Raw genomic sequence first — 24,475 nt, 5'->3', positions numbered from 1 at the left:
TCCATTCTCAGAATCAGTGGGACCACCAGAGATCGGCTTGCTATTGCCTATGCTATGAATAGGGGATAACAAACTGAGATGGAGAAAAGGGGGGGAAAAGGCGCTTCCTAGTGCAATATCTGAGTTACTAGATAGCAAATATGCACAAAAACATCATTGTGCTCACCTTGGGAGGTTGTGCAATAGTAGGCACAACACTATAACAAAGCGTATTATCAATACCGCAGCTTAGCAGAGGATCATCTACACAGCGTGTAGAGTCGATACACCAAAAAGAAGTCAGGTCCTTAGAGGACTATAGGGCCCACAAGCGATCCTTCCAATAGCATAGCGCAGGTATTCCAGCTGGGTGGTTAGTAAGCCGTATGTGGTCGGCTCCCAATAGATGTAACTCACCAAGCCAAGTCCTTACTATAACAAATTTATTTAAAACAAGCGACGCGTTTCGGCACACTAATCTCTCAGTGCCTTTCTCAAGCTTGAGAAAGGCACTGAGAGATTAGTGTGCCGAAACGCGTCGCTTGTTTTAAATAAATTTGTTATAGTAAGGACTTGGCTTGGTGAGTTACATCTATTGGGAGCCGACCACATACGGCTTACTAACCACCCAGCTGGAATACCTGCGCTATGCTATTGGAAGGATCGCTTGTGGGCCCTATAGTCCTCTAAGGACCTGACTTCTTTTTGGTGTATAAACTGAGATGGAAACACCCCTATAAGGTTATTTATTGCAAATATTTAAGACCGTAGAATTGGATTGAACCCTATTTCTTGTTGCTATGTTGTGCCCAGTTGTCAAGCGAAGGACTCATATAGTCTACTAAACAAGCGTGTAGGTTCTCCTGTGAGAAGCCGTCTTTTACATTGTACTAGTAGTCCTACGACCATAATAAGGATAGACTGCGGTAGTAATGATGAGACTACGGGTTCACAACCACGCTTTATATGGCATTTATACATCAGCAACCTGTAAAAACGAAAGACAACAAATGTACACTGACAGGCACAGGCAGGGCTGATTCTAGGCTTTCTGCTGCCTGAGGCGAAACTTGAAATGGCTCCCCACCCCCCCCCCCCCGGTGCCCTCACTGTGCCATCATGAAAGTCCATTCTCGGCACTCACCATTTTCATGCTTCAAAAAAATTTTTATTGTAGAAAATTAATCAGAAAATACAACGGCAACAGGCCGTTTCGGCATCAGACCTTTCTCAACAGTTGAGGAAGGCTTGACGCCGAAACGTCCTGTTGCCGTTGTATTTTCTGATTAATTTTCTACAATAAAATTTTTTTTTGAAGCATGAAAATGGTGAGTGCCGAGAATGGACTTTAATAATACTATGGGAATTTTTTTCTACTACGAGCACCACCCCTGACACAGACGTGCCACCTAAAAAAACTTTTCTCACTGTGCCATCAACCCCCGCCCCCCCCCAAAGCCTATTGGAAATCATAAGGAATACGTGTATGCAGAAAACCTGCAGCATATAATAATAACTGCATATACACAATCCAGCTCTACCATAAATCACCCTGTCCCAGCACTACCTTCCATCCTTGACAAGATAGAAAAAGTTTCCAATTCCACAGTGTATAAACAATTCCTCAAAGTTTATTGCTTCTCCAAGAATAAAAGACCCTGACATATATAAGAGTCAATGCAATGTGACTGCTCCTGGTGATCTTATTCCTGTTCACACTACCATTACACCTTGTGCTCCATGTAAAGAGGTAGTGATCATCTGTAGTGTCGTGAAGCATATAACAGTACCTGCACAGTGACTGACTTCCTTGCATTCTATGTCTGTGTCCGGCTATCATCTGCAGATCACGGGGACAATGAAGTCATTGGTGTGTAGCAGACAGTATCATTTATGGCCACTCCATAAAACAAGTCGCCCTTCAAAGCTGCCACCCTGAGCAATAAACTCTTTGCCTCATGGCAGAAGCGGCCCTGAGCACAGACCTGGTCTCTCCCTCCATCTGTCTCGCTTTTATTAGCAAGAATCTTCTAACTTGACCGTAAGTTATCAGGAATAAATCTCTGCTGACATCTTGTGGCTTTTTCTAGATCTCCAAGTTAACCTGAAAGACTTAATTTAACCCAAATGTAGCTCCAATGATTTGTTGCCACAGTGGGTTCTTCCTCTACTCCCAGTTGGGAAAAAGTTCACGCACCACTTTTTGTTGCACTTCGGGTTACACCAGCTACTGCTCTAGAATATTGATGTTCCTTGTGTGGATATATCAGTTTGCTGTGTGAGGGATCCAGGAGAGTCAAGCCCTGGACCGTCTTGTATCAGGAGATCATTGTAAGCGATGTGCTTGTTAAAGTGGACTTTGAGCAGGAAGTTGCTGTTAAGGAATTGTCTGTTAGGGGGCTAACACACACGACCGATGCGCAGCAGATACGCAGCAGATTTGATAGTGAAGATTTGATGCTGTGTTCAGTTATTTACATCAAATCTGCTGCGTATCTGCGATACGGTGTGTGTGAAGCTACCCTTAAGGACCTTCCTGCTTGGAACAATAACCCTGTTAAGAGACCGTTAAAGGGATTGTCCGAGGGTCGGCCTTTTTTAAAAAAAAATGTATTGCTGCTGGTGCATGTAAAACCATAAACATCCTATACTTACCAAGCTGCGTTCCCTCGACGTGCTGCTCTAGTGTCACCGATGTCCACCGCTGACTGCAAAGCCTCAACTTCCGAGATGGACTCATTTTGAGAGTGACAGCCCGCTCAGCCAATCGCTGACTGAGAAAGGGCAGCCCCACCAGTGATTGGCTGAGCAGGCTGTCACTCCCAAGATGAATTCATCTCAGAAGTGGAGGTTCTGTACTGTAGTCAACGGACAACACCGGCAACTCCAGAGGAGGACACAGAGGGCGCCCGGAGAGGTCAGGATAACATGTTTACTGTTTTATATCCACTAATAGCAAAACATAAAAAAAGGACAATCAAAGGAAAGAAAAACTCTTTAGGGTGCGTTCACACCTATAGGATCTGCAGCAGATTTGATACTGTGTTCAGTTATCTGCTAAGGGGCCTATTTCACGGAGCGATAATCGGCCTAATCGGGCCAATTATCACTCCATGGAATAGAGACAACGATCAGCTGATGATCGTGTCATCAGCTGATCGTTTATTTAGCTTCAAACCTCAAATCATCAGGCACCGACTGCTAATCGCTGCATGGAATAGCGATGCGCGGCGGGTGACCAACGATTTCACAAGCACCATGCTTTACCTAAGCATGGCAGCTCTTCTCCTGGCAGCTCTTCTGGCAGCTCCTCTCTTTGTTTAGTGAGGGCTACAGGGACATCGTTACTGATGTCCTTGCAGCCCTTGTTTAAACACCATACAATACCTAAATATGTTGCAGGGCTTCTCCTGCGCTCCTTCTTCCTCCCGGTCCCGCACACAGCAGCAGCTTCGGTGCGGCCTGTCTTAGCTGACAGTCCGCTCAGCCAATCACTGGCCAGGACCGCCGCAGCCAGTGATTGGCTGAGCGGTCTGTCAGCTCAGACAGGCTGCACCGAAGCTACTGCTGCGCGAGGGACCGGGAGGAAGAAGGAGCGCAAGAGAAGACCTGCAACATGGATAGGTAATGTATTTTGTTTAAACAAGGGCTGCAAGGACATCGGTAACGATGTCCCTGTAGCCCTCACTAAACGATTATCTAGCAGATTATCTGGCAGATCGGCTCTCTGAGCGGAGGGTGTCTGGTTAACTTACTACATTTTTTTCTTTCTATTTTTTTTTTTGTTTAATTTGTGTAAACATCCCTTCAAATATACAAAAAATAGAATAAAAAAATGTAATAGGTACAATAGACCACCATTTGGCCTTCAGTTCTTGAATGTGTATGGCTACCTTTACCCAAGAACCACGAGGTGTATGCTCGCGCACCTCCTGTCTACTAGAGTTGAGCGAACCTCTGGAAATCCTAGGTTCGATCGAACTCGAACATTCACGAACCTGCCGCATTTGATTGATGCCTTCCCAGTCCGTGCGGAAGGAGGAGACAGCCCAGGTACCACCTGGAATTCCGGGATTCAGCCTAGGTAATAGGCGGTACCCGGGCAGTCTCCTCGGACCTTCCCCACGGACCGGGAAGGCTTCAGCAATTAAATGCGGCGCGTTCGTGAATGTTCGAGTTCGATCGAACCTAGGATTTCCCAAGGTTCGATCAACTCTACTGTCTACCTTCACTCTGAATTTTCTTTCCAACTATCCCCACCTATCTTTTTTATTATTTAAAGGGGTTATCCAGTGCTACAAAAACATGGCCACTTTCTTTCAGAGACAGCACCTCTCTTGTCTCCAGTTCAAGTGTAATTTGCAGTTAAGCTCCATTCACTTCAATGGAACCGAGTTACAAAACTTGCTCCCAAACTGGAGACAATAGTTATAATGTCTCTGAAAGAAAGGGGCCTTGTTCTGTAGCATTGGATAATCCCTTTAAAGTTTTATACACTTCTATAATAGTAGTTCTTACTCTATATAAACTTTTGTAGGTCCATAAAAGAAACATATGATGCACAAATTTATAACTGGGTATCAATGCATAATGAGAAGGCTAGCAACTGAACATGTGCGTCCACCAGTGCAGGCTGCAGAAGGTGGACACAGAAATCAGCAGAACAAGGAACAGCAGAGGGCGCTACCCCTGACATCAGTTTAAGATATTTAATTGTATAATATACTTCATTTACTATAAATATGTAATAGCTTTATATTCTCAGTTATATGAGATCACTTCCATTGATTTATTTCATGTTTTTTTATACAAATAATAGTCCAGTCTGGATACTCAAAAATGATCTTTATTCTACAACCATCACTAAGATCCTTGTAGGGCACAGCAGATGTCAAAAAGCCTCTTGAGACTTGAAACTTGAAGATATTTTATCTAGAACCAAAGAGAAAAAGACAAATGTAAATTCTCCATCCATTTTAAAATCCCTGGTGGTCTGGGGGTAGTGAGGGGTTCATTGGTCAAGTAATGTTCTGCCTGGGGAAGCCCCTAGAAAGTGAGAACCTTGAGGAACTGCTCAGTATTCTACATCCCACAGTGTTTTCCCACTAAAACTAAAAAGATTTAGTCCAGTGTTAGATAAACATGGCCCCACACTTGTTTCCAGTTTGGATGCAGGTTTTGCAACTCGGTTCCATTGAAGTGAATGGAGCTTAATTGCAAACCCCACCTAAACTGGAGGCAAGAGTTGTTTCTGGAAGAAAGTGGCCATGTTACGCTTGATAACTTCTGTAAATAGGCTAGTACAAATAAATCAATGCAGTCTAGATCAATGAACTACTAGAACTTTACTAAAGACCTGCTAAATAAACAATTGTTCAATTGTTTAACAATTTAACGTTCGGCATTTGATTAGCGGTGGTTGCTGAAGTTGGATAAAGCCCTAATGCTATGTGGAAAACACGGATATAGTCATTGGCTGTATCCATGTTTTCCAGACAACCTTAGAGCTTTATCCAAGTTCAGCAGCCCCCGCTAATCAAATGCTGAACGTTCGGCATGCTCGAGGTTCGCTCATCTCTAGTTATCCCCCATCTATATTACATTATACCTGATGATTCCAACTGCTGGAATTCCCACCGATAATGAAAATGGAGGTTAATTGTTGGAGGTCAGCACAGATAGGCAGTCCTATAGACAGTAAGTGGCGCAATGGCCAAGTACATACGCTGCTCCACTATTCATTGGAGGTTAAGGGGCCTTCATTTTTCTGATTGGTGGTTTGACACTCCTGATCAGCTAGTGATCCCATATCCTTTAATCTTGGGGATTACTACTGAAGTGGCACCACCGCCCGCCCACCCAGTTCTTACCTCTAGTCCTCCCAAAATACCACAGGGGTAAACGTACAGGCTGCAAGGTGTCTAAACTTTAGGAGAGCTTTGGGTCTTGCATGGTTGGATTTAGCTGTAATACATGTAATAGAAAAGAATCAATAGATGACAGAGCAACATACTCGGTGGTGGAGGTACAGAGAGGACAGATATCGAATCCTAGGCCCAGTGCATTAAGGAGCGAAAAGACTCACTGACGGTCCCAGGCTGTCAAAATAACTCCCAAGTGGTGATGCCCCAACAACACCACCCCCATGAGCCACTATAGGTGTGGATAAAATGCTCCGGGACCCCCACCAGGCTCCAGGATATCCATGCAGTGCATTGTGGGCACAGGAAATGGTAAACATTTTCTCCCCTATCCCTGCCGCCTGTGAGATTTTTGATATAGACGGATTTCTCCTTTAAGGAAAACTAAATGGCTGGTTCACACATTGTAAAAGAGAAAAAAATTCTATAAACTAAGTATAAAAAAAAAACATTTTAATTCAAGGAAACAATAAGATAACAAAAATCATCCTTTCACATTTTTTGTGTTATATTGCTGAAAAATCTCAGACACTTACAGTAGAGGACCAAGGAGGTCTTTCCGCCACTTTTAACAGAGATCAGAAGGGAGTCTCCCAGAGGTTCGTGAAACTTAATTTCCTTTACTTGTCCATTATCTGGGAAATACCCAACAATTTGTGAGACAGGAACAGTATATGCAATGATCTCGGGAGATGTTCTGTGAGATGGTCCTTACCTTTGGTATATTGAAGTTGATTATTTCCTATCTTCTTGGCTGTTCCCGTCCTGCAGTGATATCACAATAGATGTAATTTGTCTCATTTAAAATGTTTTACAAAACAATTCAAATTATTTGAATTACTCCTTAAATTGCATAAAATCTTAATTAAAAGAGTACTCTGGTGTGAGAAAACTTTATATTTATAGCTGCTGTTATATAGAAAATAACATAGAAGCTATTCTTGAATCACCATGCTTCCCCAATGTCCTCCGTCAGTATCTCTCCATCCCCTGCTGAACAATCCTGCCACCACTTCCAAGATGGACTTTTCTTGGCAGTAACAGCTCACTCAGCCAATATAACTGCAGGATTATATCATAAGTTTTCTCATGCCAGAGTACCCCTTTAACATCTCCAAGGGGGTTACTGTGTCAGGTACAGTAGATATTAGAATTACGTATCTTTCCCATATTAAGTAGATCTTCATAATGGACAAGACTTTGATGAACCACTATAGCTATGATGGTGTCAGGGAGGTGTCCTTTAGTGGCTGGTATTGAGGCAGCACCCTATTGATACCAAAATGAGACTATCTTAGTGGTTCAGGACGTAACCTATTCCCACCAGAGTGGCAACACCATGGGACCATGTGCCACCAACTGGAAACATTTTGTTCCTAGGACTTGGTAAAGTTAAACCTGAATCAAGTTGGAAATAAATGTTTGCAAAAGGCTGATTCAGCCTTGGCTCCACATGAGTTGTCCTCTTCTAAAGCTGATAGATTAATGCTGCAAACTGTGGATGTGTCTCTTACCAGGTGCCATCTGTGAGTGTCAACTCCCCATTCTTTACGGTAAATCGTATCCAGTTTGGAAACCTCTTATCACTTTCGGTAACAATGGCGGCAGCAGCGGCGAGCTTCCATGTGCCGGCAATCTGATGGGAATAAAATACACCATAAAACTGATCTATAGTTGTAAGAAAATCTCTTTAGTTAAAGTAACATGGAAGAGGTTAAGTGTAAAGTCCTGTCTGTCAGCTATAATGGATTGGGAAACTGAGGATAGAGAAGCCTGTCCAGTTCTGTTCCTTGCTGCCTGATGCTGAATAAGATTCTCTGGTGATGAGATAATAATGAGCTGCCTGCCTGCTGGTATAAAGTAGTAGTCACCATCGAGGAGCCTTCTCTTTCCCTGCCTATCCAATGTCATTCATGCAGCTCACCGCTCACCCACCCCCTATGTGCCTCCTGATTGGCTAACCCCATTCATGGGACTTATGGTGCTCACAGGTCAGGTCACCCACCCCTATGTGCCTCCTGATTGGCTAACCCCATTCATGGGACGCATGGTGCTCACAGGTCAGGCCACCCACCCCCTTTGTGCCTCCTGATTGGCTATGGTGCATTCCCGTTGATGGCTTCAGACGTCCTGGCCACGTTCTCTTCTCTTCTTCCTTTTTTTCTGCTCTTAGACCTGGATAGCTTAATTTTGCTGAGGTTTGCTGCGACAAATCGGCAAATGTCTTGGTTGCTCTTAAATCTGAGTTTGACCCAAAATTTTCCGTTGAACTCGGGTTCGTACACTTCGGTTTGCTCATCTCTAGTCGTGACCTGCTGTAAACATCCCTAACAGTGATCTCCAAGACGTGAGAGGCCGAAAGGGCCCCTTGTGACAGAAACATATGTTTTGCTGGAAAGAGAATGAAGTCCAAAAGCAACGAACGATCAGTTCTGTGAGCTGGAAAATGAATGCACAATGGAAGACCCACAATCCCAGGAAGTGGGTCACAATACAGGTAGAAGGAGGGTCCAACAGCATCCATGATGTAAAATCATCAACATTTTGGCTTACCACGAGTCTTTGTCAAGTACTAGACAAAAGCTTGTGGTGAGCCAAAACATTGTATTTGAAGATTTTACATTGTGGATGCTGTTGGAGCCTTCTTCTATCAGGAACACACGATTTATAAAGTCTGCAGTAATGGCGGACAGTAGGAGCTTATGGGCAACTTCTTCCTGTGCTAAAATGAGGTTGACTGCAGTGACTTTATATAAAGATATGCCTTGGACTATGTCACATTGTGGTAACATTACCTTTTCCACATCTAGGTTACTGACTTCAGCGGGGATCTCAGAGCAGGAAGTCACTAAAAAGTGAAACAAAGGCAACTCATAAAATCCAAGACGTGAAGACTGTATGGATTGTACACAGCCACGTGTGATGGTGCAAATGACTGATTCATTTTCTTCTCCATCCCCTAGGATAAATCCCAGAGTCGGATACTCACATAAGGATGACTGAATCAAAATCTTGTTGAAGTCCCGGCAAGTCGAGAACTTTACAAACTGAATCAGTTCGCTGAGAGTAGGCACTTGGTTTTCACGACCTGTAATTGAAGTATATATAGAAATAGGAGACAATATAGTGATGGTTGTGTTATTTGTGTATTGTAAGACCTCACAACTTATCAGTTTATACCTAGAATGTTTTAAGAAAAACTTTCTTTGTATTTTTCTGTCTCACGTTGTATTTTAACTCATGTGAATTATATTAAAACCTTATTAAAAGCATTGTTCCTCCCTGTGCTGCTGTCAATATGAAAAGACTGCCACCTTTTGTCTTTATATGACAGCCCGTTCCCAAAGTGGGAACATAGCCTAATACTGCTTCTATATACAGGAATATAACTAATATAATGCAGAGGTAGAGTGCGATCGGCACTGCCGGCGATGATAGCGTATTGGAGCTGACTGCCAGAAATCAGGCCTGTATATGCTTGTGCAGAGGGGTGCTCCCAGGAAAACAGGATAGCGTATGCAATACGAGTAGTAGAAAAGAAAGACTGGGGCACTCACCAGGCTTACAAGCTGGGTTTATTGCGACTTCAATCCATAGGTGAGGGAGGACAGATGGAATAGCGGGCGCTTACACCCCCGGGACGACGTTTCACGCCCACTCGGCGCTTCTTCCTGCCGGGGAATCACCTGACCTCGGGAGGGGGAGTGTTTAAATACCGTTCACCAAAAATACAAAAAAGGTAACCAGTGACAAAAATAGTAATAAAAACACAAAATCATAGGCAACTATTGTAATCGTTGCGCTCGTTGAGTCCAAGCGGACCGACGGCATTTAACTTAGAGATCCAATAGACCTCTCTGGACAGTAGGCGTCTATGCCAGTCAGTGCCATCAGTAGGGGTTTTCACCCTCTCGAGCCCCATAAATTTGATGCAGCTAGTGTCTCCTTTGTGTACTGTACGTATGTGGTCAATTAAACGTGGCACACCTTTACCGGTCCTGGTGGAGTACATGTGCTCTTTATACCGGATCCACATCTCTAATATGATATTTACACACAAGTTTGGGGGACAGAGTATAGAATTTCTTGATGTCTCGATTGAGGCGAGAAAGGGTTCATTACATACCTCCGTATACCGTAAACCCACTTCCAGCAATTCACTTTTACATTACCATAGCTCCCATCCTGCAGCAGTACGAAATGCAATCCCTTTCGGCCAAATGACCAGGCTCAGAAGGATCAACTCCTCTTATGACAGCTTCTGTAATCAAGCCAAGTCTTTGGCAACTAGGCTACACAGAAGAGGTTATCCAGAGAAAATTGTGTCAGAGAGCCTGAACAGAGCGGCTAATTTAGATAGAAACACTCTTCTATATCACACACACAAAGATATAAAACCTGCTAGTTTTTCTTTTGTATTTCAAAATACCCCCCTGAATAATATCATCTCCTCAGCCATTAAGAAAAATTGGAAGTTACTAGAAACAGATTCCGATCTGAACCCCAAGGTTAGCAATCCTCCAGTTATTACTTTTAGAAAAAATAAAACCATAGGTGATGTGCTCAACATGGCTCAGAATGCCAAACCCAGAGAAGCCAACTGGCTTAGACAGGCCTTACCTGCAGGAAACAAGAAGTGTAGGCAGTGTGGATACTGCAGCTTCATGCATGATAAGCCATATGTCAAGCTGAATGGCACAGATATCAATATAACGGACTTCATTACATGCCAAAGCACTTTCGTGGTCTACGCTATTTTCTGCCCGTGTATGTTTTTTTACATCGGTAAAACCAAAAGGAAGATGTGGATCCGGTATAAAGAGCACATGTACTCCACCAGGACCGGTAAAGGTGTGCCACGTTTAATTGACCACATACGTACAGTACACAAAGGAGACACTAGCTGCATCAAATTTATGGGGCTCGAGAGGGTGAAAACCCCTACTGATGGCACTGTGTAACGCCTGGAGTAGTGGATCCACTGGACCGTCACCAGCGATGGCACTAACCTCACCAGGGAGCGGAGTCTAAGGGGCCGCTGGTTTTCACCAGAGCCCGCCGCAAGGCGGGATGGACTTGCTGCGGCAGGCGACCCCCAGGTCGCTACCCCTGGCTTGGTTGCTGGTGATGGCAGGCGAGGCGTGGCAGGAGCTGAAGACAGGCTGAAGACAGGAGCAATAGAGTAACGGGGAAGCAGGAACCAGGAACAAGGACTAGGGACCGGGTAGTGGACAGGAATCAGGAACAAGGACTAGGGACCGGGTAGTGGACAGGAATCTGGAACAAGGACTAGGGACCAGGTAGCGGACAGGAATCAGGAACAACAGGGAGCTGGGCCAAACGCTATGGGAAGCATGTAGAGGCTCCAACACAAGGGACAGGGCATGCTGGGATTTATAGGGGAGTGATTGGTGCCACTAACCAATTAGGGGCGCACTGCCCCTTTAAATCTGAGACAGCCGGCGCGCGCGCGCCCTAGGAGGCGGGGACGCGCGCGCCGGCCGGCACAGACCGCGACATGCACGGAGGAGAGGTGAGGCGCCCCAGGGGCCGAAGCAGCAGCAGCGCCGGGTCCCTACACAAGGACCCCGGCGGCTGCAAGGGACAGGAGGCGGTCGCGGCGGCAACCCGGGACACGGGAAGCCGCCGCGGCCGTGACAGTACCCCCCCCTTTGGCCTCCCCCTCTTTCTTGCCTGCAAATGGCACAGGAAGCCACAAAGTCTTTGACATCTTGGGATAGACTGGGCCACCAGTAGTGGCGAGAGATCCGTTGGCCGGTCTTACGGACTCCAGGGTGCCCGGCCTCCAACGAGGAATGTCCCCACTTCAAAATACCTCTTCGAAGCGCAGGGTGAACATGAGTCTTTCCGGGGGGTACTCTCCGAAGAGAGGAGGTGACGACTGGTACTAGGCGATCAGGCGGTAAAACGTGGCAAGGGAATGTGGGTCTGTGGACGAGGTCCTTCTGTAAGTTCTCCCGGTGGTGAGAGGACATGACCTCAGTCTTGGGTACGGAGAGAGGGTACACCTCGGCAGAGAAGGCATCCGCCGAGTCTTGGTCTTCTGCCGGTAGGCCGGATAGAGGCTTGGTAGGGACAGAAAACGACATAGTACACTTGGTCTGAGGTGACTTGAGACACTGGTTGGAACAGTCCTGACCCCAACTGAGAATCTCCCCGGTTCTCCAGTCCAGCTGAGGGGCATGTTCTTGCAGCCACGGGAGTCCCAGGAGGACCGCGGGGGAAGAATGGGGCAGGACGTAGAAGGATATCTCTTCTTGATGTAAAGGACCCACCTGGAGGACTAAAGGTGCGGTCTGGTAGTACACACGGTCGGTAAGAATTTCGCCCGTGACCGAGGAGATAGTCAGGGGCCTGGCTAGTCGTGTCACGGGTAGCCGCCATCTTTGGACCAATGTTGCCGCAATAAAACTGCCTGCTGACCCAGAATCGAGGAAGGCAGTAGTCTGATGATTTTGTCCTGAGGGAGTCCGGATGGAAACTGGCATAGACAGACTTGGAAAGGTGGCATTCACACCTAGGGACACCTGTCCCACCGGACCTAGGTGCGAGCATTTTCCGGATGTTTGGGGACGTAGGGGACATCCCAGCCGGAAGTGATCGGAACCACCGCAATAGAGACAGAGATTCCGCTCCAGGCGCCGGATTCTTTCATCAGGCGTCAGGTGAGCCCTTTCCACCTGCATAGGAATCTCAGGAGAGGGCTGGGACATCGAAAGGTCAGGATTCTGGAAAACCGGCGCCAGCTGGGGATGGCGACGGGAACGGCTTAGTAGATGTTCATGCCGAACCTCCTCCTCCCTCTCCGAAAAACGAGTATCAACTCGGGTGGCCAGTAGAATGAGTTCGTTCAGGGAGGTAGGCAGGTCTCGGGCAGCGAGCACGTCTCTCACTCGACTAGACAGACCCTTCTTGAAGGTGGCCAATAGGGCGGCCTCGTTCCAGTCCAATTCAGCTGCCAGGGTGCGGAACTGGATGGCGTAGTCACCAACAGAGGAGCTGCCTTGAGAGAGGTTGAGGAGAGCAGTCTCGGCTGAAGAAGCACGGGCAGGTTCCTCAAAGACGGAGCGAAACTTGAATAGGAAGGCCCGGAGATTGGCAGCAACAGGATCATCACGGTCCCACAGTGGCGTGGCCCAGGCCAGGGCTCTACCTTCCAATAGGCTGATGATGAAAGCCACTTTAGAGCGCTCGGTGGAAAACTGACTACTCAAAAGTTCAATGTGCATGGTGCACTGAGTCAAGAATTCTCTGCACAACTTAGAGTCCCCAGAGTACTTGCTTGGGAGAGCCAGTCGGAGTGAAGAAGAAGCGTCAGGAGGTGGTGTGCGCTGGGCAGTAGTCTGCTGCTGTAAGGCGGTAGTGAGTTGCTGGATCTGCTGCGACTGTTTCTGGATTTGTTGCGCCTGCTGAGTGACCACTCTGGCAACGTCACGGAGATCAGGCACCTCGCCGGGATCCATGGTTGGAGCCTACTGTAACGCCTGGAGTAGTGGATCCACTGGACCGTCACCAGCGATGGCACTAACCTCACCAGGGAGCGGAGTCTAAGGGGCCGCTGGTTTTCACCAGAGCCCGCCGCAAGGCGGGATGGACTTGCTGCGGCAGGCGACCCCCAGGTAGCTACCCCTGGCTTGGTTGCTGGTGATGGCAGGCGAGGCGTGGCAGGAGCAGTAGGCAGGAGATGGTAGTGACAGAGGTCTGTAGTCGTGACCGCAGGAGACAGGCTGAAGACAGGAGCAATAGAGTAACGGGGAAGCAGGAACCAGGAACAAGGACTAGGGACCGGGTAGTGGACAGGAATCAGGAACAAGGACTAGGGACCGGGTAGTGGACAGGAATCTGGAACAAGGACTAGGGACCAGGTAGCGGACAGGAATCAGGAACAACAGGGAGCTGGGCCAAACGCTATGGGAAGCATGTAGAGGCTCCAACACAAGGGACAGGGCATGCTGGGATTTATAGGGGAGTGATTGGTGCCACTAACCAATTAGGGGCGCACTGCCCCTTTAAATCTGAGACAGCCGGCGCGCGCGCGCCCTAGGAGGCGGGGACGCGCGCGCCGGCCGGCACAGACCGCGACATGCACGGAGGAGAGGTGAGGCGCCCCAGGGGCCGAAGCAGCAGCAGCGCCGGGTCCCTACACAAGGACCCCGGCGGCTGCACGGGACAGGCGGCGGTCGCGGCGGCAACCCGGGACCCGGGAAGCCGCCGCGGCCGTGACACACTGACTGGCATAGACGCCTACTGTCCAGAGAGGTCTATTGGATCTCTAAGTTAAATGCCGTCGGTCCGCTTGGACTCAACGAGCGCAACGATTACAATAGTTGCCTATGATTTTGTGTTTTTATTACTATTTTTGTCACTGGTTACCTTTTTTGTATTTTTGGTGAACGGTATTTAAACACTCCCCCTCCCGAGGTCAGGTGATTCCCCGGCAGGAAGAAGCGCCGAGTGGGCGTGAAACGTCGTCCCGGGGGTGTAAGCGCCCGCTATTCCATCTGTCCTCCCTCACCTATGGATTGAAGTCGCAATAAACCCAGCTTGTAAGCCTGGTGAGTGCCCCAGTCTTTCTTTTCTACTACTCGTATAACTAATATAATACTGCTTCTATATACAGGAATATAACTACTATAATACTGCTCCTATATACAATAATATAAGTAGTATAATACTGCTCCTATATACAAGAATATAACTACTATAATACTGCTCCTATATACAGGAATATAACTACTATAATACTGCTCCTATATACAATACAATATAACTACTATAATACTGCCCCCCCTATATACAAAACTATAACTGCTATAATACTGCTCCTATATACAGGAATATAACTACTATAATACTGCTCCTATATACAAGAATATACTATAATACTGCCCCCTATATACAGGAATATAACTGCTATAATACTGCTCCTATATACAAGAATATAACTACTATAATACTGTTCCTATATACAGGAATATACTACTATAATACTGCTCCTATATGCAAGAATATAACTACTATAATACTGCTCCTATATACAGGAATAAAACTACTGTAACACTGCTCCTATATACAGGAATATAACTACTATAATACTGCTCCTATATACAAGAATATAACTACTATAATACAGCCCCCTATATACAAGAATATAATTACTATAATACTGCTCCTATATACAGGAATATAACTACTATAATAATGCCTCCTATATACAGGAATATAACTACTATAATACTGCTCCTATATACAGGAATATAACTACTATAATACTGCCCCCCCCATATACAAAAATATAACTGCTATAATACTGCTCCTATATACAGGAATATAACTACTATAATACTGCTCCTATATACAAGAATATAACTACTATAATACTGCTCCCTATATACAAGAATATAACTGCTATAATACTGCTCCTATATACAAGAATATAACTACTATAATACTGTTCCTATATACAGGAATATACTACTATAATACTGCTCCTATATACAAGAATATAACTACTATAATACTGCTCCTATATACAGGAATAAAACTACTGTAACACTGCTCCTATATACAGGAATATAACTACTATAATACTGCTCCTATATACAAGAATATAACTACTATAATACAGCCCCCTATATACAAGAATATAATTACTATAATACTGCTCCTATATACAGGAATATAACTACTATAATACTGCCTCCTATATACAGGAATATAACTACTATAATACTGCTCCTATATACAAGAATATAACTACTATAATACTGCTCCTATATACAGGGATATAGCTACTATAATACTGCTCCTATATACAAGGATATAACTACTATGATACTGCTCCTATATACAAGAATATAACTACTGTTACACTGCTCCCATTCCCCATAGAAGACTATACTATTACTAGTATTTCTGTGTAGGGGACAGGTGACAGGTTACATACAGTATAGAAGGTGTCTTTTCTCATTAGAGATAATGTTGCAGTTGGGGCTCACTGTGTGGACGGTGGTCTCATTCTGTCGGAAATCTATGGAGAGAGAAGACATGACAGGTGAGATGAATGGTGTCACATATCCTACATGGGGGACTGTACACACAAACTCTGGACTCCTTGGACTCCTTGGTTGTCACAGTCCCTACCACTGAGGTGGATTATGTAAATGCTCTGGGAATCTTTGTAGAAGGGGCTAAGGAAACCATGAACTGTTTCCCTGCTACCCAACACAATAGTAAAGAAGTATAGAGCGCTTGCCTAAACCTTTCATAGAGTGGATTACTAAGTATATTTATGCTGTAGGACAGAGATGAGGAACCTTCAGACCCCCAGCTGTCACTTAACTACAATTCCTATCATGATAAATTTTGTCTGTCCTAGCATGATGAGCAGTGACGTAGCAACAGTACCATGTTGGCAGACCACGCAACTGATATGGGGCCCGTGTGTCAGGGGGGCAAGGGCCACTTCTGCAAAACACATGAATATAATACGCTCATATATACCACTCTAATATGTATATAATACCCTTATATATACCCATCTCATATGTATATAATACCCTCATTTATACCCCTCTCATATGTATATAATATCCTCATATATAACCTTTTAATATGGATATAATACCCTCATACGTACCCCTACATGCCTCCATGGTAGCTACGGCTCACAGCACCCACTAGTAGGGCTTCCTACCCTGCCAGTATCTCTTGTGGTCGGAGGCAGCATTGCACCCCCCCCCCCACGCCGAGAACACATCTAAAAGGTGCAGGGCAGTATTCTGAAACACAAGAGGAAGTAGCCTGGATAGGACAAAGCTACCAAAGGAAGGTCTATGTATCCTATATCGCAGTGCAGGTAACTGGGACACCACCAGATAACCACAAATGGGGCTTGTATCACCCTATTAGGACGGGTTACTCGACACTGTAGGGCACAAGCTGGTCAGATATAGTCTAAACATGGGTACAAGTAAATGTCTCACTATAAGGTATTCTCTGAAGTTCTGGCAGAGTATATTGCTACACTGGGTCTGGGTCCTTCAACCAACTCTTCTCCTCTGCTCTACTCCACTCTTCAAGCACCGCTACAACTACCTCTCTTCTAGTTACTTCTCTAAGCACCTCCTATTTTTAGATCACTGGGACTGGGTTATTTTTCCCCTTCCTGTGGGTGATGGTACCGATAGTCCAAGGGACCCACAACAACCTGGCACGTTGGTTTGACACTCAAAAGTAATCTGTGAAGTGTTACCTATAAAAATGATGTGTCCAGTAGTCTCTTCCACATATGCATCGATGCCTTGGGTTCTTGTCCTTGAACCTGTAGATCCTTTGTCGGAAAACCTGAAATGAGATTAATGGTTTATGATTTTTATAAATAGGACTTAGCTACAGTACCCAACACGGCCTATTGAGAATAGTGGTGCTATTACCCCTTTTAATCTGAACATATTTATTCACTATTATTTCTCTTTCATGCCTTGCTCAATATTCCATCTATGTAATGGGAAAAGTTTTTTTTTTTTTTTTTTTTTAAATAGCATCCATACCACTGACTATGTGTATAGTTGCCTACCTATCTACCCCCAACTGTCCCTGATTCCACTGGACTATTCTGGATTCCTGGGCCAGTCCCACTGTCTTCAGTGTCAGGTATCTGGAAACAGCAATAATTGTATTTCTTCTGTTCTAGAGAAGACACTAAATGTGGCTACTATGTGGAAGCAGAACTCCAATATGGCTAGCATCTGGTAGAATACCTCCAATTTGGCCACCATGTGGTAGGATAACTGTCATGTGGCCACCATGTTGTAGGATAACTCCAGTATGGCTAGCATGTGGTAGAATACCTCCAATGTGGCCACCAAGTGGTAGGATAACTCCAATATGGCCGCCATGTGGTAGAATAACTCCAATGTGGCCATCATGTGGTAGGATAACTCCAATATGTCCTTCATGTGGTAGAATAACTTCAATATGGCCATCATGTAGTAGAATAACTCCAATGTGGCCATCATGTGGTAGAATAGCTCCAATGTGGCCGACATGTGGTAAGATAACTCCAATATGGCTATCATGTGGTAGAATAACTCCAATGTGGCCACCATGTGGTAGAATAACTCCAATGTGGCCATCATGTGGTAGGATAACTCCAATATGTCCATCATGTGGTAGAATAACTCCAATATGGCCATCATGTAGTAGAATAACTCCAATGTGGCCATCATGTGGTAGGATAACTCCAATGTGGCCACCATGTGGTAGAATAACTTCAATGTGGCCACCATGTGGTAGGATAGCTCCAATCTGGCCGGCATGTGGTAGGATAACTCCAATGTGGCTGGCATCTGGTAGAATAACTCCATTATGGCCATAATGTTGTAGAATAACTCCAATGTGGCCATCATGTGGTAGGATAACTCCAATGTGGCCACTATGTGGCAGAATAACTCTAATGTGGCCACCATGTGGTAGAATAACTCCAATGTGGCCATCATGGGGTAGGATAACTCCAATATGTCCATCATGTGGTAGAATAACTCCAATGTCGCCATCATGTGGTAGAATAACTCCAATGTGGCCGACATGTGGTAAGATAACTCCAATATGACTATCATGTGATAGAATAACTCCAATATGTCCACCATGTGATAGGATAACTCCAATGTGGCCACCATGTGGTAGAATACCTCCAATATGGCCCCCATGTGGTAGGATAACTCCAATGTGGCCACCATGTGGTAGAATAACTCCAATATGGACACCATGTGGTAGGATAGCTCCAATCTGGCCGGCATGTGGTAGGATAACTCCAATATGGCTGACATAGCTAGAATACTTTCAATGTGGCCGACTTGGTAGAATAACTCCAATATGGCCATCATGTGATAGAATAACTCCAATGTGGCCATCATGTGATAGAATAACTCCAATGTGGCTGGCATGTGGTAGGATAACTCTAAATGGCCACCATGAGGTAGGATAACTCCAATATGGCTGTCATGTAATAGAATGACTCCATTGTGGCCAGTATGTTTTAGGATAACTCCAGTATGGCCGTCATGTGACTAGACTAGACTCTCTCCCATATAACCTCCGATGGTACCCTCTAGCTTAGTACACTCTCACAGCCGTAATTCAAATACTACTACTCCCAGTAGGTCATACTCACTCTTTCAAATAGATGAGCTGGTGCACTTCATTATTTTGAAGAGTAAATGTAATTTCTTTATATATATTCTGTTGATGTAGAGCTGTTGTCAGGCTTTCATAGGCGGTGGCCATCAGGACCCATTTACCTAAAGACTGACATAAAGATTGGCTGGTGAAAAATGTACAAAAATCAGGTGGTATAAATCCTCTGTACAGAACCTGTGTTATGTATCCATAGTAGTAGCCTCCACTGGTAATGGGGAATGGAGCTCAAGATACAGACAGCAGAAGATATGAGAGGGGCTGTGGAAGGTGTATCCTCGCTCCTACTGCCGTCTTTTTCTTAGATGACCAGGAGACAGATTATGGTGACCCAAGATTTCTAATATTCTAATATTTTCTTTTCATAGCCCAACTCTCTCATGTATCCCTCACGGCTCACATTGACTTAAATCCACTTGTCTTCCTATCTGGGTGACCACAGTTTCGTTCCTCTTCATGCTCCATAGATATGAAACGCGGACGTATTTTGAATCTAATCTAATCTTTTTGCCAGAGGCAGAATCCTGGCTGCAGCCACAAAAGTGACTGGCAGAGCAGAGAGCCAATGGCTTCTTGCTCTGTCAGTCGACTGTTTTTCACTATAAGGGCCCATTAGGAGCCCTTATAGTTAAATACATAGGTGCAGGAGCAGACTACCTTCTGCTTAACCCCTTATGTACTGCAGTGTATAAGTGACCCAAAGTTCAGGAGACAAGGAGATATCTGCTTTACTGTTGGTTCACTGATGACCACTGACCTCTGTACGGAGCTCTGCAGATTTTCCTACTTGATTGCGGCAGGCAGCTGAGAACAGAGGTCAGGGGTTCTCAGTGCAGTGAAGCAGAGATCTATTTAGGGGACATTTATGAAAGGGTGTAAATATACACCTGGGGGTACATATATCAAGCGACGTATTTATTTATTTTTGGCGGAAAGTGCCGATTTGCGAATATTTTATTCGCAAATGGCCGTTTTGCGAATAAAATATTTGCAAATCGGCACTTTCCGCTGGGTACGCCAGGGGGGCGGGGAGGAGGTGTGGAGGGGCGGAACGGGAGGCGCGGAATCAGAGTCCACGCTATTTATCTTTAGTTTCGCCAAATAATACGCAGGAAACCTACTCCAGCCCTCAGCTGGCGTAGGTTTCCCGCTGTGCGCACCGGCACGCACGGGATTTATGTAGAGACAGTTCGCCTCTACATAAATGTCCATAGTTCTGGAGCTGCGGGGACATTTTTAAGTCCGGAGCAGAAAACGCCGGACTTAATAAATGTCCCCCCTGGTGTAAACTGCCCACAGCAACCAATCACAGCTCCTCTTTTACCCTACCAGAGCTGAAAGCTGAGCTGTAATTGGCTGCTGTGGGCAGTTTACACCAGGTGTATATTTAAACCCTTTCATAAATCTCCCCCTTTGTGTTCTGCTTGTTAACCCTTTTTTTTGTGTTACAGCATGTAAGAAAAAATTGTGTCACATACATACTGCAGTACATAAGGGGTTTAGCAGAGGGACACAGGACAGCTCTTGCCTTCTCCCCTGGGCCCCCCTCCTGCATGGGCCCCATAGCAGCTGCCTACCCTGCCTCTATGGTAGCTACGCCACTGCTTTATACCTATTTTATTATTGAATTAGCATTTTATTTTACTGTGTGTGAAAGCTACTGACTTACGTCTCGGTAAGTGGTGGGCACCCATTGCTTTAGATGCTGAGAACAAGCTTCGGCTCCTAAAATTTAAACACACAAGAATTGGGGAATTAGAAGTGGGTGTATATTGAGGGTGGGGGGTGGGGTGGGGGGGGTCATGTATTGGTTTCTTACCACCATTGTCCTTGCTGCTTCCTGGTATGATGTAATTAAACTTTGTCTCAAAGCAAAAAGCCTGGGCCTCAAATTTCTTGATGAAAAACTGTTTTACGGTTGGTGTCTTGGCTGTTAGACATAAAGGAGAGAACAGATCAGCTCTTTTAGTTATCCTTAATGCTGTTCTTCTGTTTATACAGATGATATTCAGGCATCCTATCAGTGCAAATGTTTTAGTGCAGGAGGAAGAGAAATAAGGAGATGTTCAGCCTGTGAGGAGAAGTTGTGAAAGGGCCTCATAGCACCGAGAATAGGACCCAAGTAGGCTTCTCGCCAGGTCTACTAAAGTAATGGCTAGCACGTTATGAATTTATTATAGATCTGAACCCTGAAGCTGAGAACTGAAGGACAAAGAAAAAAAAAAAAAAAAAGTTGACTAAAGCTGACTATTAAAAAGCTCTAGAGTAATTCAAGATAAAATCAAAGGTCTTTTACAGCTTACCTTAAAGGGGTTATCCAGGTAACAAAAACAATATTCTAAAGGATACCCCTTCCCCAAATACCACTCTATGTCTAATACACATGTATAACCTATCTTGCACCCTTTCCCTGTTTTTTCCTGTATTTAACAGCTTTGGATGTCTAAAATCATCTTCTCTGTGTCCTCTCTGACAACACTCTGCTCCCTCTCCCCCCTCTATTTGTAGACGCAGGACATTTGATCTCCTCCCTGGGGGTTGGGTTAGCTGTCTATCGACTTGGAGACATAATCTGCATCATCTCTATGCACCTAATCACTGCTGGGATGATGCGATGCAAAAACAAAAAAACAAAAACAGTCCTGTGTTTACTGTGCAATAGTAAAGACAGCAGCGGCAGGAAAGAAAACTAAGGGGGTGAGTACACAAACAGACCAGTTAGGGAGATGCATGATGAGGAATATATTTTCCTGTCTTGGATGTAGATCGGCTTTTAGAAAAACTTGAAACTGACGGACGGCAGCAGCTAGAAAGATAGGAGTGATTCAAAATATTCTTGGGAAATTGGTGAGTAAGACCAGCTAGGTTCACCCTAGCTCACGCCAAGAACCTCCCAAAAAAGTGCAGAGCGATCTCCTGAAAACAAGAGGAATCGACCCCAGTAGGACAAAGCTACCAAAAGTAAAAGTCTACATATCCTACTGCGCAGTGCAAGACAACCAAGTAACCTTGGAAGTCTACGACACCCACATCAACATCTGTATAGAGTGTACTATTTCCTGGCAATTCCATTCAGTAAACTGTTCTATATTTTTATAGTAAACACATGGGTCTCTGTTTCCTCTGTTTGCACCTGCACTCTTACCACACCACCATCCACCTTGGGTTATTTTTCCCCTTTCTCTGGGTGGTGGTATCCACATCCCGGGGGGGGGGGGGGGTCAACTACCACATGAGGTTCACCCACTCCAGGTTGCCGTGACAAGAGCCCAAGGGACCCGCAGAAAGCCCGGAGGTTATTGATCATTTGGGGACATAAATCGGTATCAACACCACACCTGTGCACTACTACAGTGCTGGTGTCATGACAAAATAACACTATCAATCAACACTACTGGCCGAGTACCACACAGGGAGCACAGGACTCCCCTCCTCCTGCCAGCTATTTAGTTGTAGCAGCGATGTGCAGCAATTCATTTTCACAGTCGATTCAGCGGAACTACAGAATGAGAGCAAGCAGTGAGAAGGGTGGACAGGCCACCTAACATATGGGCCCAGTCACAATGGCAACCTTTGCAAACCCTTTTGCTATGCTACTCATGGGTCAGCTTCTGTCTCCTGTTGTCTATGTCCATGGGGCATCCTTCTAAAGCATATCTTTAAATGCTATAAAAAAAACTGCTCAAGTCAAAAAGAAACAAAATAAATATATTTTGTAAGCTTCCCCTATGGTCACAGATTGTACATTAGATTTAGTCGCAGTGTGAGTAGCCCAGGAGCTCTCTCTTATTTTAGAGTAGGCCAGTGTGCCTGTACTGTGTCTTATCTTGATGATAAAAAGCCTAGGTGACTGATAAGGAATACAGCCTATATATTATATGTTTGCATCACATACTCACAAGCAAGATATAAGGTTCTTCCAGTATTGGTTTGTACCCCCAAAAGCAGCACTCCATCATCAGTGTCAAAGATCAAGGCTATGTTGCCATCTAGAGGAAAAAAAAAGAGTTTTTAAAAAGTTTGAATTATAGCATTTCTTGGTCAGTCAGCCCCAAGAAAAAACAAAAACAAAAAAAACAGACGAAAACGGATATTTTTTTTTTACATAAAAATCTGGTTGACGTGGCTAAAAAAAACAACAACATCCGTTGTGATCCATTTGTTTCTTTATTTGGAAGTCAATGGAAAACAGGATGTGAACAGATGCGCACAAATGTATACTTTTTTAAATTAGTTTTTTCCCCATTAAACGGACACCAAACGCACAGTGTGAACCCAGTTATACACAAATGTGTGTAAGTGCTCACCATTGTTTCCTTAACCACTTACACATGTTTAGATACTTTAACATTTTTTTTTTTTGTCAATACCTTTAGTTGGTTCTCCAAACTTCAGCTCTGAGACAACGTTGTCCTGTGGCCTAAGGGGGAAGGAAGCCAGAACATTCTATAAGAAAGGGTTCCAGTGTCTGAGATATTTCTGCTTCTTTGTTCTAGACATCTATTGCACTATTAGGCCATGTTCACACAACGTAAGCTGTGTATTAAAGGGGTTATCCAGTGCTACAAGAACATGGCCACTTTCTTCCAGAGACAGCACCACTCTTGTCTCCAGCTTGGGCGGGGTTTTGCTGCTCAGTTCCATTGAAGTGAATGGAGCTCAATTGCAAACCACACCTGAACTGGAGACAAGAGTCGTGTTGTCTCTAAAAGAAAGTGGCCTCGTTTTTGTAGCACTGGATAACCCCTTTAATCATGGCTGTTGTTGCCGATTTGGAACAACGGCCATAATTAATACTAAACTTACATTGTACTGCAGTCTATGGGATCCCGGCCAGAGTGTATACACATAGTTTACTCTCCGGCTGGGATCCCTAGCAGAGAGTAGAGAGTATGCTGTATATACAGGTTGGATGACTGGTCGACCAAAGGTGGTTCTAGAAAATGGCTGATTTGGTTGAACAAATGTTAGATCAAGTACCAAGAGGGTCACTGAGGAGAAGGGAATGTTCGGTTACAACTCACGCTGTGATGATCTCTTTTAGAGTAATTTCTCCTTCTCTCTTACTGATCTCCAGTCGGGCAGTGTAGAGGATTCTCACGTTGTAATGTTGGTCCATAGAGTTTTGAGATTTAGCCACAAGATGCCAAGTGGTAAAGATATTCTACAGAAGTGGAGGGAGTATGAGAGAAATCATTATCAGAGGGTAGGGAGCCCTAAAAGGGTATTCTGACAAATATGGCTGACTGTTGGAGACCTAACCAATGGGACGCCCATAGAGTAATCACATCTGGAATACTGTGACTAGTTCTGGAGGCCTCACCTACAAAAAGATATTGAGAAAATAGAACAGTTTC

The 24,475-nt window shown here is 44.9% G+C and overlaps 1 protein-coding gene across 1 annotated transcript; it reads right to left on the bottom strand.

Moving 5' to 3' along the window:
• Positions 1-4,805: 4,805 nt before the first annotated feature.
• LOC138766338 (uncharacterized) lies at positions 4,806-24,410 on the bottom strand. Its single transcript, XM_069943877.1, has 16 exons — positions 24,381-24,410; positions 24,143-24,282; positions 23,489-23,538; positions 23,018-23,107; positions 20,938-21,048; positions 20,788-20,843; positions 19,096-19,229; positions 17,176-17,267; positions 15,868-15,951; positions 8,890-8,988; positions 8,696-8,748; positions 7,415-7,536; positions 6,616-6,665; positions 6,437-6,535; positions 5,850-5,943; positions 4,806-4,911 (listed from the first exon to the last, which is right to left on the bottom strand). Exons 1-15 carry the CDS (start codon positions 24,393-24,395, stop codon positions 5,852-5,854), a joined length of 1,287 nt encoding a protein of 428 aa, XP_069799978.1. The 5' UTR covers positions 24,396-24,410; the 3' UTR covers positions 4,806-4,911; positions 5,850-5,851.
• Positions 24,411-24,475: the final 65 nt, after the last annotated feature.

This window comes from Dendropsophus ebraccatus, chromosome 10 (assembly GCF_027789765.1).
Source record: "Dendropsophus ebraccatus isolate aDenEbr1 chromosome 10, aDenEbr1.pat, whole genome shotgun sequence".
NCBI classification, from domain to species: Eukaryota; Metazoa; Chordata; class Amphibia; order Anura; family Hylidae; genus Dendropsophus; species Dendropsophus ebraccatus.
Note: the sequence above shows the minus strand (reverse complement) of the source record. Positions and strands in the feature narration are given on the sequence as shown.

Excerpts from the sequence above, each read along its gene's own strand:
- LOC138766338 (XM_069943877.1), bottom strand. Across the intron at positions 8,989-15,867 it reads GAAAAGACACCTTCTATACT|GTCGTGAAAACCAAGTGCCT; the intron begins GTATGTAACCTG and ends CTTCAATTACAG. Across the intron at positions 8,749-8,889 it reads TTTGATTCAGTCATCCTTAT|TGACTTCCTGCTCTGAGATC; the intron begins GTGAGTATCCGA and ends TTCACTTTTTAG.